Source organism: Physcomitrium patens, chromosome 13 (genome assembly GCF_059467195.1).
Source record: "Physcomitrium patens ecotype Gransden chromosome 13, ASM5946719v1, whole genome shotgun sequence".
NCBI lineage: Eukaryota > Viridiplantae > Streptophyta > Bryopsida > Funariales > Funariaceae > Physcomitrium > Physcomitrium patens.
In genome coordinates, this window is record NC_143422.1 from 11,686,004 (window position 1) to 11,698,902 (window position 12,899).

Below are 12,899 nucleotides of genomic sequence, written 5' to 3' on the forward strand. Positions count from 1 at the left end.
TCATTGTTTCTATAAATTATAATTATAAATTAAATAATATTATTTATGATATTAAAAGATCTCTTAAGGAATTTGTATCCTTGAGGTAGGAATTTGATAATAATTTGTTAAATAACTTAACAATGGTTATTAGATGTATTGGTGTTTTATTTAAATATAAGTAATATATTTTCTATTATATTCTTTTTTTACTTAATGGATTTAAAGAGTTGGAATGTTTTTTAGCAATCTAACCAAGTTTAATAATTTACAAATCAAAATATTTTATCGAAGTTATTTTTATGTGATATGTAAATCCATTAAAAAAACACCTTCCTTAATTGAATGTTGTCATAATACCTTTTAACATAGTTAGGCTAAATGATTAATGTTATCATTAGTGAATTTATTGTAAGTCTTATAATACTCTATAAGATGGCTTTTTAATGTTTTTTTGGTTTTAAATTGATGTTGTTTGAATTTTTATTGCTTTATAATATTTTTAATTTTTTTGAGGGAGATTAGAAATTAATATTTTATAATACTTGTTAATTCATACTTTTTTCTACTTCCAATCTAGTAATAACAAAGAAGTCTAATATTTCTACTAAATTAAAACATAGAAGTAACTACACTAAGAAAAGTTCAAATCTGTTACTAAACAAATAAGAAAGCTTTGAAAATCTATTGTATTGTATTATTATTTTACAAGGGGTGATTTTATTACATTTAAAAGATGTTGGACTTCTATTTTGTAAATAGGTTTTTACTTTCAAAGTACCTTTCCAGTACATTTTTGGTAATTTTGAAAAAGATAGCATACAAGTATTATTCATTCTGGTATCTTTTTTTCCTTTTTCTTTTTTTCTATTTTCTTTCATTCAGCCACTCCCTTTCACATTTCACAGTGGAATATGTGTTTCTATTACTTCATGTCTCATGCCTTCCTGGGCACATTATCTCTTTTGTCTTCTGATGTAAGAAATTTCTCTAGTTGAGTATCAACTCTTAAAATCATGCTTATCTAATCGATTCGATTTATATTATAAAGTCATTTGATTTAAAATACATGTTTGCTTATGCTCTGATTGTTAATCCTTGTGCAGGAATCAGTAACAAATATGTGTGACTTGACATTCCGAATATTAAGAATATCAAACATTTGTTATTTGACAGATTTTCAGAAAAAGCTTTTCAAGTATGTCATTCCATAAGTTTTATTTTGTTCGGTCTACCTCTGAAAAGTGTGCAAATCACCTGACTGTACACTTTCAGCAACTTATGGGTTTGAACACATTGACAAGTTCCATAAGGGAACTGTACCAGTAGGTCGTGCCTTTTCCTTGCTCAGGTGGTACAATGACCTGTGTCGACAGACTTATTGGCAATCGCCATGTAAAAACTATTGACATTGACAGACACAAAGTAATGTGTTGCAGTGCGAAGACTCAACCTTCTTCTCGTAATAACTGGTACTGGTTACTTCTCTCAATTAACCACTGCGGTTTTACAGAAAGTCGAGGACTCTTAGTGACTTTCACAAAAATACTCGTCTATTAAAATGAAAATAACTACCAACAAAGAGCCCTCATCATGAAACTTTCATTATGTATCATACAACGCAATTACCAAATTCAAACTACAATCAAACTAGTTACATTACAATCAACCGGGTTTCGTCATAGAAGTTTCATGCTTTCTCACGAAAAGCAACCAAGCTTAATGGACAACAATCAAGCTAGTTTACGACAAAAGCACCGAAAGAATCTGAGAGGATTGACCTGACGCAATTGCTGCCGTTACAGATGTTCAAGTGGACTTCGCTATTCGTATCGGAGAAACTCAGAATATCAAGCCAAGTGACAGATAGAAATCGCGGCTCAACACAACTATACAAAATAAAATTCAAACATGAAAAAACCCATTCTTTTGCTTCTGGGATGTTCAAAGTGAACTCACATACTCAAATTCAAGAGTTCGTTGCGAAGCACATCCAGGCTACTTTGCCGTGTGAGCGACTGACTGTCAGTGCCTCACCATCAAAGCTACTGCTACCCGACCCAGAACCAGAGAGCTCGACAAATTCGTTCCCTAGTTGGGCCTGGCGACCAAGAACCCGCAGATCTGCACCTGCTTCTTGCTGTCGAAGCCCAGCACGCGGACCCAGCAGCTAGGGTACGACGTCTTGCACTCCTGGATCTCCCGCAGCACCTGCGAAGAGTCGGTGCACCCGAACATGGGCAACTTCCACATGGTCCAGTACCGCCCGTCGTAGTAGCCCGACGAGCCCGACCCCGAGAAGTTGGTGCGGCTCACGGCTCCGACCTGGACAAGTCACCCCAGCGCGTCATCAGACCACATTTGCACCGTGACCTCGATGCCCGCGGAACCCACTCCGGACGACCACATACCAATGCCTCTGCCTTCGACAATACTACTGTCTACTCGTGGGACGCCGGGAAGAGCACCGACTTACCGTGTCGAACTCGATGCAGGGAATCAAGTTCTGCTGGATCATGTAATCCACCTGCCTCGCGATCTGGTCATCGCTCAGCGGGGGCAGGTACGAGAAGGTCTCGAACTTGGGCTGCCCGATGGGGTTCCACACCTGCGCAATCACAAAATCGTACAACTCTTAAAATTTCCGGATGTCTCATCTCGTGGAAATCGACTAATACGACCCCGAATATGTTCGATTAGGGGACGACAGAGACTCACTTGCATGCATTGCACGCGGCTGCCGTTCTGGACGGAGCTCAATTGCTGGGATTTTGAAGTGAAAAGGGTCGCTGACTTCAGTCCGGAAAAAGCCTTGACGGAGGAAGACTCGCGAGAGGCGGCCACAGATGATGACGCCACAGTCACAGAGACAGGAGCCACAACGGTTGAAGCCACAGCGGAGGCCATTGCTAAAATCTCTCCACACTCGAATCGCAAGGGCAATGCAGCCAACAGCTTAGGCACAGGGGACACCGAGCAAGACCTGGTGGGTACAAATTCCACCCGGTATGTTTATACGCTAGGAAGTGCCGGGGCATGCCCCGAGCTGAGCTCTGGAACGCTCCTTGTCACCCTATCTTTACGACGTCGCTGCATGCAATCCTCACCACAATTAAACATTTTCAGTCAACAGATAGGTCCTTTTTTTGGGATGAAATTTTTTCGACCAGAAGCGGAGCCGTCCAGAGGATAATCCAGACTCCACTATTTCTGGATTTCAACAGCACCTTATCGAATAAGAGCTCAAAACATGACGCCGGTTGTCCGGAGAGTCTGAACACCAGTGCAGAGAATCGTCAGTTTCCCGATGCGTACCTTGAAACGGATGTCGTCGAGAAAAGTGTGTGTATGCGGAAGTTGGAGAAAACCCAGACTTCATTGCTCGATGAAGCATGTAGCTTCGCAGTCGTACTTCTTGCACTCCTCCATCTCTCGCATCTCTTGCGCATTGTGGTTCTCCAACACCTGCACAGCGGCGGTCTTGTCCGGATTAGGGATCGTCTACACCAGATAAGCCACGGCGTTTTTCTCGGAGAAAAATACCATCCTTTGGTTCAACAACGGTTGCTGCGTTTTCCACGTTCGGATACAACCCTGCCCAGTTGCTGTGAGAGATTGACGAGTGCAAGAAGACCCTCTTTCCATGTTCCAGACGCAGGCCTTCGCCGAACTGAGATACATCGCAATCGACACACCGGCCGCTTCAGAATCAGTGACTAGCATACCCAGCTGCTATTGGCTTCGTCGGCTACACGTCTGAGCTTGGTACTAGAGATTAGCTAGAACAGAAGAGCTTTCTAATCTGAAAATGTTTTTCTGTGCATGTAGGAAAGTTACTTCCTCCAGCGCGTGGATACAACCCACCACAGCATGTGCAGACAGTTGTTAGATTTCGGCCATGTCTTGCTGATGCACACTTGTATTTTATATTACTTTATTTCTTTATCTCTTCTCACTGTGTATTCCATGAACTCGTGCGCCCTCTCCAATGACATAGCTTTCGGTTGTTTCCATCAGCGGTTGTATCGCTAGTTTTTGAAATACCATTCTTCCTCGACGAGATGGTAGCTTTGACGGATGGTGGTGGCGCCGTAGACAATACCTGTGGATCTGTGTGTTTTTGTGTGCACATACTCGATCTCTTTCTCTGGTTTATCAGAGCCTAGTAATGCCTTGTATTGCGTGGTGGTGGTGGTCGTTGTTGTTGTGGGCTCGCTTGAATCTCGCTTGTCAAGTTTTCTGCATGCCCGAGTGGCTGGAAGCATGTCCCCATTCATATTCTATGGGCATGGTTGGATTGCACCAGACTAACAGTGAGGAGATATACAAAGTACATCACCAAGCCTGTATGTGGTCAAAGTTCCACTTTCATCAACAAGTAGAGTATTAACGTTTGTTCAGATAAGTTTTCTTCAAGAAAGAAAGAAAGCATGCTTGTGTCTGCACATGAAGCTCATTGGAAATTGGAGGGTTAAGTAGATTTAAAAGAATGGTTTTTGTGCTAAATGGCACAACTTTGAGGTAGTCTAATGAGAAGGATTTAAGGTTGTAAGAAGGGTTATGTTTTTTTAATCTTGTTATTTTTTAGCACTATTTCATTAATATAGTTTTTATTATGAAAACAAATTGCAATGTATCTTTTCACTAAACAAAATAAAAGAAATCCTACTCATAGTGCAAAGAGGACAAACATTAATTTAGATACTCCAAAATCTTGCAAATATTTCTTTTTGTCTTGACACATCTAAAATTGCACATTTGGTCAAATGTTTTGATGGTGTTAGCTATTTTTGGGATATTTTTCATGATATGTATCTATTTTTTTTTAAAAAATTTATTGCAAGATGTCTGATTTTTATTATTATTTATTAGAATAATTGTTTCTACTTAATATATGGATTTAACTTAGAGGATATTAAAATAATAATATATTGGTATTTTGTTTTTAAAAAATTATAATAAGAAATTTATAGATTCTAATTGGAGTTATCTTACATGCATATTTTAAAGTTTAATAATGTCATCTTGCAAGTATAGTTTTAATGTAAATGTTTAAGGACTTGTATTGGATATGGATTAAAAGGTGCTTTTATTAAATCATGTAACTATGAATATCAAATTATTAAACATCCATTTAAAAGAGTAAAATTTTTACTTCAAAGTTTATTATATCTATAAGATTTTATATATGTTTGGAAAATATCTAACTAATTAACTACATTTTGAATAGTAGTTTGGTGAGGAAATTAAAGGTATAGATAAAGTTGTTCAAGTTGGTTAAATGAAAAAAGTAGCAATCATTTGACCAATTATTTTTAATTAGAAGTTAGCCAAACTCCATATATCTAAGATGGTCTTTGTTATCACCACATGGTTACTAAGCAAAGAAGTAAGAAATAGCAACCATTCTTATTCTATTGTACAATGTAATTAAGCTTTTAAGTCTCAAGGCTTATCTATATGTTTCAAATTTCACTCTTTTTAATGGTTTAGTAAGAACTTTTGTTGGTTGTATATTGGTGTTAATATAATTTAATTTTTTTTTTTTTTTTTTTTTTTTTTTTTCTAAATATAACTTTACAAGTATGATGGTAGAGAATTCTATCTCCTTAGTTTTTTCTATTAGTTGACTTTGTAATTGTCAACTTGTCATGGACATGTATTTATTGTAATTGTTATTCAAGTAATATAAAAAGGTAGAAATAGATAAAAGTAGATTAATTTTATAATATCTTCTAAAGAAGCTTCCTAGAAGCTTTATAGATGTTGCTTTGACTTTATATGTGTTTGTTGTTGATTGGTAGGTTAGACACTTGGTCAGCAAGTTAAGCACGTGCCACACATGTTGGTAGCTTGCGGAAAAGCTAACTATATGGCGCCCATATAAAAAACTTGCCTTATAAGTCAAGATATGTGTTGTACAAAGTCAACACGTTTTGGAGGTCTTATAGAATTTCGCCATGTAGCTCCTAGATAGATAATATATATAGAAGTAAGAATGAAGTCTTCTTCATTCTCGTCAATTTCTTTCTTGCTTCTAGTTTAGTTTGAAGAAGTGTCTAGTTTTCTTGTATTTTGGCAATAGCAATTCTAGTTTCTTTTTAATATACATATTTTTTTATTTCTATTTTTTCATACTTCTTTGAAAAAGTCTCACTTGTATATTTGTTTTCTTTGAATTCTTATCTTTGAGAGATTGACAAGAATACACTTACAATATCAAAGTTTTGACTTTTCTTGATTAAGAATGGATTATCTTTTTATCTTGATAAGACATAAGCATATTAGATGTTGTGGATTATCCTCATTTAAATTTGATATTGTTTTTTTTGTTCTCAAGTTCTTTCTTTTATTTATCTTTAGCAATATTAGACATCTCTTTTCTTCTAAGTATTATTATAATAGAGCTTGTCAAAATGAATAGTGCAATGGTACAAATGCTAGTATATTTAAGGGAGTTAATCAATGTATAATATTGTATGCTTCACAATTTTGACAACTTATGATTGATATCAAGTGGGATGATGCTGCACTCATTAGCCAATTTCTTTATGGATTATAATATGAGGTAAAGAAATTGATGGTCAATTTACTTAATCCTCAAACATTGAGTCAAGTAATTGATTTTGCTTTGAAGAATGACAATCGACTTTTTAAATTTTTATTTGAAAATTGCATAAGTAGGCCTCAATGTTATTATATTCTAATTGTTTATAGTATGTAAAAATTGACTAAAATATATGATATATTTATAAGTATTGATGTGTATTAGAGTGGTTAATAGGTTAATTTAAAGAGAATTGATGTAAGAAAATTTATTTTGAAGTTTACTTATTTTGATTGTAATATTTAAATTATATAAGATTTAAATATTTAGTACAAAATTTAAAGAAAAGATTGGAGCTCAAAGATGAAGATGCAAACCTCTAAGAAGCTTATTTGGAAGGATGAAAGTAAAGTATGGATGGATGAAGGTAAAGAATGAGGATCTTCATCCCTATTGGTCAAAAGCCATGTCTTATAGGCTCTGAAGAGGCTATCTGCAATGATAACAAGGATTTTGGCAACTTCAAAAAGAACATTTGAGAATTAAAATCAATGATTGCACAAAGTTTAAAAGGTTTGGAATTAAGGTGATGAAGTTATAGCCATTTGAAGTTAATGTGTCTTTTTAAGACATATTGTTACTCTTTTGAAAATACAAGGAGTTATACAATAGATTTTGAAGATCAAGAATGCAATCATAAGGGTGATTTCAACATTTACATCTTTACAAAAGAATTGTTATATTTGGAGTTTGTATGAAGGAGTTATAAAGCATTGAAGACAATACATGTAATTCAAAGGCAGTACATGGATCATTTTGTTGATAATAATAGTTGGAAGTATACCTTGAGTTTTTGAACAAATTTTTGGCTCAAATTTTCTAAAGATATGTATTATTAGGTTGAAAAACTATAAATAAATTTTTTTTATGATATTTAAATATTTAGTTTGTGAGATATGAAGAAAATTTCATAGGGGCATATTCAAGCAAGGCTATGAAGCTATTGTTAGCATTTTAGCAATATCTCAAGATTTGTAAGAAATTTGTAATTAAACTTTTTTGTGATAGCTTTTTAAAGTACATCAATACTTCATGTAAATTTTAAGTTTGTTTGGATAGGTCGATTGTGAGATATGATCTATTGAAGTTTGGAAAAAATTCACCTTAGGAATATATAAGGATTTCGAATATTTTTATTATATTTTGGATTTTCTTTAGTACTAAGAAATTATGTATTGATGTAATTACCTATATTGGAATAAATTTATATACGTATATATATATATATATATATATATATAACTTGATACTTTTCTATCTTGAGACTTGATTGAACAATTAGAGATAGCCAAAAGTCCAATGCTTTTTTAAGACAAATTCTCTCTATCCAAACATTATTGGTGCTTCTTTTGAGAGAGCCTTAAGGCACCAAATTTTTCAACAAGTCAAGATGGGAAATCAAATCCCAAGGTTTGCTTTACCAAGTGGAATAGGTACCCATGATTTATTCAAGGTATCTGCTAAATTTATAAAAGAGAGGCAACAAGTGCATTGGAAGGATAGAAACAACACCTAAGCTTTACAAGTAGTGATGGATAAGATTGGAAGGTTTGATGAGAGTGACATCACTAAGTTCCTTAGGATTTATACATGTAAAACATATGTGCATCAAGTTTCAGAATTGAAGATGATTACCATCTTTGATTTGGCAATGATACCAAAAATTAGAGGGAAGATGCAGGAGTTGCATACTGAGGCAATGTGAAGGAAGAAATTTGAAGAACTCTTGAAAGATAAAGTTTTTGAGGAAGATTTAGAGAGAATGAAAAAACAAATCTTTTTGGAGTAGATTGAGTAAAGGCCAAGAAATCAAATGGCTCCAAATGAACTAATCATGGAATTTGAGACTAAATTTGGACAATTGCCAACACAAGAGAGGTAGCTCTTGGAAACAAAAAAATTGGATTATTCTTGTTGGCAACTGTTGAATACTTAGAGGACAAGCTGCTCTTTTATTTAGCAAACAAGATATCTGAGAGTAGTTTTATCAATAAGGTATTTTAGTAATAAATAATTATTATACTACAATATTTATACTATTGCAATAAGATGTTCTTATAATAAGTTATTATTATATTAAAATATTTATATTGTTACAATAAAGTGTTATTGTACTACAATATTTTTGTTATTGTGCTATGTTGCTATTGTGCTATAATGCTTTATTGCTTCAATGTATTGCTATGATGAGATGTTGCTACAATGCAAGGTTATCATCTTTGTGATGGATTGTTGGAATATTATGATGTTGCATTCAAATGCTTTTGTTGTTGTAATGTATTGCTAAAATATGTTGTTGCTATGCAATAAGGTCTTTGCTATTGGAATATGTTGTAATCAAATATTAATACATTGCAACATTTTTGCTTTGATATTTTGCTATTATTCTTTTTGTTTTATATATTATTGAGTTGTATTTTTCTTCAATAAAAATATTTGAGAAAATAAATAGTTTTTTATAGGTTATGATAGAAAATAAAAGCATGATACACAAAGACAATTTCTTGCTATTGGAGCTTGAGTTGGAGTTGCAATGATTGATGCGTACCTAAGCGTGTCAATAGTCGCTTCTATAGTTGCAAGATTTATAAGAAACATCTTTATAAGTTAAAAGAAAAGAATCAAAGTAATATATCCTTCTATTTCAAGCTCAAGTTAAATAGTGCTTAGTGAACATGTACAAAAGTAGTCAAAGATTGCACCACTAACTTTGTATTGATATCTAGTAGTATTGAAGGTGCATAAATCTCATTGTTTCTATAAATTATAATTATAAATTAAATAATATTATTTATGATATTAAAAGATCTCTTAAGGAATTTGTATCCTTGAGGTAGGAATTTGATAATAATTTGTTAAATAACTTAACAATGGTTATTAGATGTATTGGTGTTTTATTTAAATATAAGTAATATATTTTCTATTATATTCTTTTTTTACTTAATGGATTTAAAGAGTTGGAATGTTTTTTAGCAATCTAACCAAGTTTAATAATTTACAAATCAAAATATTTTATCGAAGTTATTTTTATGTGATATGTAAATCCATTAAAAAAACACCTTCTTTAATTGAATGTTGTCATAATACCTTTTAACATAGTTAGGCTAAATGATTAATGTTATCATTAGTGAATTTATTGTAAGTCTTATAATACTCTATAAGATGGCTTTTTAATGTTTTTTTGGTTTTAAATTGATGTTGTTTGAATTTTTATTGCTTTATAATATTTTTAATTTTTTTGAGGGAGATTAGAAATTAATATTTTATAATACTTGTTAATTCATACTTTTTTCTACTTCCAATCTAGTAATAACAAAGAAGTCTAATATTTCTACTAAATTAAAACATAGAAGTAACTACACTAAGAAAAGTTCAAATCTGTTACTAAACAAATAAGAAAGCTTTGAAAATCTATTGTATTGTATTATTATTTTACAAGGGGTGATTTTATTACATTTAAAAGATGTTGGACTTCTATTTTGTAAATAGGTTTTTACTTTCAAAGTACCTTTCCAGTACATTTTTGGTAATTTTGAAAAAGATAGCATACAAGTATTATTCATTCTGGTATCTTTTTTTCCTTTTTCTTTTTTTCTATTTTCTTTCATTCAGCCACTCCCTTTCACATTTCACAGTGGAATATGTGTTTCTATTACTTCATGTCTCATGCCTTCCTGGGCACATTATCTCTTTTGTCTTCTGATGTAAGAAATTTCTCTAGTTGAGTATCAACTCTTAAAATCATGCTTATCTAATCGATTCGATTTATATTATAAAGTCATTTGATTTAAAATACATGTTTGCTTATGCTCTGATTGTTAATCCTTGTGCAGGAATCAGTAACAAATATGTGTGACTTGACATTCCGAATATTAAGAATATCAAACATTTGTTATTTGACAGATTTTCAGAAAAAGCTTTTCAAGTATGTCATTCCATAAGTTTTATTTTGTTCGGTCTACCTCTGAAAAGTGTGCAAATCACCTGACTGTACACTTTCAGCAACTTATGGGTTTGAACACATTGACAAGTTCCATAAGGGAACTGTACCAGTAGGTCGTGCCTTTTCCTTGCTCAGGTGGTACAATGACCTGTGTCGACAGACTTATTGGCAATCGCCATGTAAAAACTATTGACATTGACAGACACAAAGTAATGTGTTGCAGTGCGAAGACTCAACCTTCTTCTCGTAATAACTGGTACTGGTTACTTCTCTCAATTAACCACTGCGGTTTTACAGAAAGTCGAGGACTCTTAGTGACTTTCACAAAAATACTCGTCTATTAAAATGAAAATAACTACCAACAAAGAGCCCTCATCATGAAACTTTCATTATGTATCATACAACGCAATTACCAAATTCAAACTACAATCAAACTAGTTACATTACAATCAACCGGGTTTCGTCATAGAAGTTTCATGCTTTCTCACGAAAAGCAACCAAGCTTAATGGACAACAATCAAGCTAGTTTACGACAAAAGCACCGAAAGAATCTGAGAGGATTGACCTGACGCAATTGCTGCCGTTACAGATGTTCAAGTGGACTTCGCTATTCGTATCGGAGAAACTCAGAATATCAAGCCAAGTGACAGATAGAAATCGCGGCTCAACACAACTATACAAAATAAAATTCAAACATGAAAAAACCCATTCTTTTGCTTCTGGGATGTTCAAAGTGAACTCACATACTCAAATTCAAGAGTTCGTTGCGAAGCACATCCAGGCTACTTTGCCGTGTGAGCGACTGACTGTCAGTGCCTCACCATCAAAGCTACTGCTACCCGACCCAGAACCAGAGAGCTCGACAAATTCGTTCCCTAGTTGGGCCTGGCGACCAAGAACCCGCAGATCTGCACCTGCTTCTTGCTGTCGAAGCCCAGCACGCGGACCCAGCAGCTAGGGTACGACGTCTTGCACTCCTGGATCTCCCGCAGCACCTGCGAAGAGTCGGTGCACCCGAACATGGGCAACTTCCACATGGTCCAGTACCGCCCGTCGTAGTAGCCCGACGAGCCCGACCCCGAGAAGTTGGTGCGGCTCACGGCTCCGACCTGGACAAGTCACCCCAGCGCGTCATCAGACCACATTTGCACCGTGACCTCGATGCCCGCGGAACCCACTCCGGACGACCACATACCAATGCCTCTGCCTTCGACAATACTACTGTCTACTCGTGGGACGCCGGGAAGAGCACCGACTTACCGTGTCGAACTCGATGCAGGGAATCAAGTTCTGCTGGATCATGTAATCCACCTGCCTCGCGATCTGGTCATCGCTCAGCGGGGGCAGGTACGAGAAGGTCTCGAACTTGGGCTGCCCGATGGGGTTCCACACCTGCGCAATCACAAAATCGTACAACTCTTAAAATTTCCGGATGTCTCATCTCGTGGAAATCGACTAATACGACCCCGAATATGTTCGATTAGGGGACGACAGAGACTCACTTGCATGCATTGCACGCGGCTGCCGTTCTGGACGGAGCTCAATTGCTGGGATTTTGAAGTGAAAAGGGTCGCTGACTTCAGTCCGGAAAAAGCCTTGACGGAGGAAGACTCGCGAGAGGCGGCCACAGATGATGACGCCACAGTCACAGAGACAGGAGCCACAACGGTTGAAGCCACAGCGGAGGCCATTGCTAAAATCTCTCCACACTCGAATCGCAAGGGCAATGCAGCCAACAGCTTAGGCACAGGGGACACCGAGCAAGACCTGGTGGGTACAAATTCCACCCGGTATGTTTATACGCTAGGAAGTGCCGGGGCATGCCCCGAGCTGAGCTCTGGAACGCTCCTTGTCACCCTATCTTTACGACGTCGCTGCATGCAATCCTCACCACAATTAAACATTTTCAGTCAACAGATAGGTCCTTTTTTTGGGATGAAATTTTTTCGACCAGAAGCGGAGCCGTCCAGAGGATAATCCAGACTCCACTATTTCTGGATTTCAACAGCACCTTATCGAATAAGAGCTCAAAACATGACGCCGGTTGTCCGGAGAGTCTGAACACCAGTGCAGAGAATCGTCAGTTTCCCGATGCGTACCTTGAAACGGATGTCGTCGAGAAAAGTGTGTGTATGCGGAAGTTGGAGAAAACCCAGACTTCATTGCTCGATGAAGCATGTAGCTTCGCAGTCGTACTTCTTGCACTCCTCCATCTCTCGCATCTCTTGCGCATTGTGGTTCTCCAACACCTGCACAGCGGCGGTCTTGTCCGGATTAGGGATCGTCTACACCAGATAAGCCACGGCGTTTTTCTCGGAGAAAAATACCATCCTTTGGTTCAACAACGGTTGCTGCGTTTTCCACGTTCGG

The 12,899-nt window shown here is 35.8% G+C and overlaps 2 protein-coding genes across 2 annotated transcripts; both read right to left on the minus strand.

The window, feature by feature from the left end:
* Positions 1-1,883: 1,883 nt before the first annotated feature.
* LOC149987954 (ribulose bisphosphate carboxylase small subunit, chloroplastic-like) lies at positions 1,884-2,955 on the minus strand. The gene is made up of 3 exons (XM_090255371.1): positions 2,698-2,955; positions 2,456-2,587; positions 1,884-2,304 (listed from the first exon to the last, which is right to left on the minus strand). The coding sequence occupies exons 1-3, from the start codon at positions 2,884-2,886 to the stop codon at positions 2,071-2,073; spliced, it is 555 nt and encodes a 184-aa protein (XP_090111497.1). The 5' UTR covers positions 2,887-2,955; the 3' UTR covers positions 1,884-2,070.
* An 8,262-nt stretch (positions 2,956-11,217) lies between these two features.
* On the minus strand, positions 11,218-12,289 carry LOC149987955 (ribulose bisphosphate carboxylase small subunit, chloroplastic-like). The gene is made up of 3 exons (XM_090255372.1): positions 12,032-12,289; positions 11,790-11,921; positions 11,218-11,638 (listed from the first exon to the last, which is right to left on the minus strand). The coding sequence occupies exons 1-3, from the start codon at positions 12,218-12,220 to the stop codon at positions 11,405-11,407; spliced, it is 555 nt and encodes a 184-aa protein (XP_090111498.1). The 5' UTR covers positions 12,221-12,289; the 3' UTR covers positions 11,218-11,404.
* Between the last annotated feature and the right edge of the window lie 610 nt (positions 12,290-12,899).

Bases quoted from the DNA above. Each gene is read 5' to 3' on its own strand.
- LOC149987954 (XM_090255371.1), bottom strand. From the start codon at position 2,886: ATGGCCTCCGCTGTGGCTTCAACCGTTGTGGCTCCTGTCTCTGTGACT. The intron at 2,588-2,697 runs GTGAGTCTCTGT...GTGATTGCGCAG, and splicing joins GCCGCGTGCAATGCATGCAA to GTGTGGAACCCCATCGGGCA. The intron at 2,305-2,455 runs GTAAGTCGGTGC...TGACTTGTCCAG, and splicing joins CCTGCATCGAGTTCGACACG to GTCGGAGCCGTGAGCCGCAC.
- LOC149987955 (XM_090255372.1), bottom strand. From the start codon at position 12,220: ATGGCCTCCGCTGTGGCTTCAACCGTTGTGGCTCCTGTCTCTGTGACT. The intron at 11,922-12,031 runs GTGAGTCTCTGT...GTGATTGCGCAG, and splicing joins GCCGCGTGCAATGCATGCAA to GTGTGGAACCCCATCGGGCA. The intron at 11,639-11,789 runs GTAAGTCGGTGC...TGACTTGTCCAG, and splicing joins CCTGCATCGAGTTCGACACG to GTCGGAGCCGTGAGCCGCAC.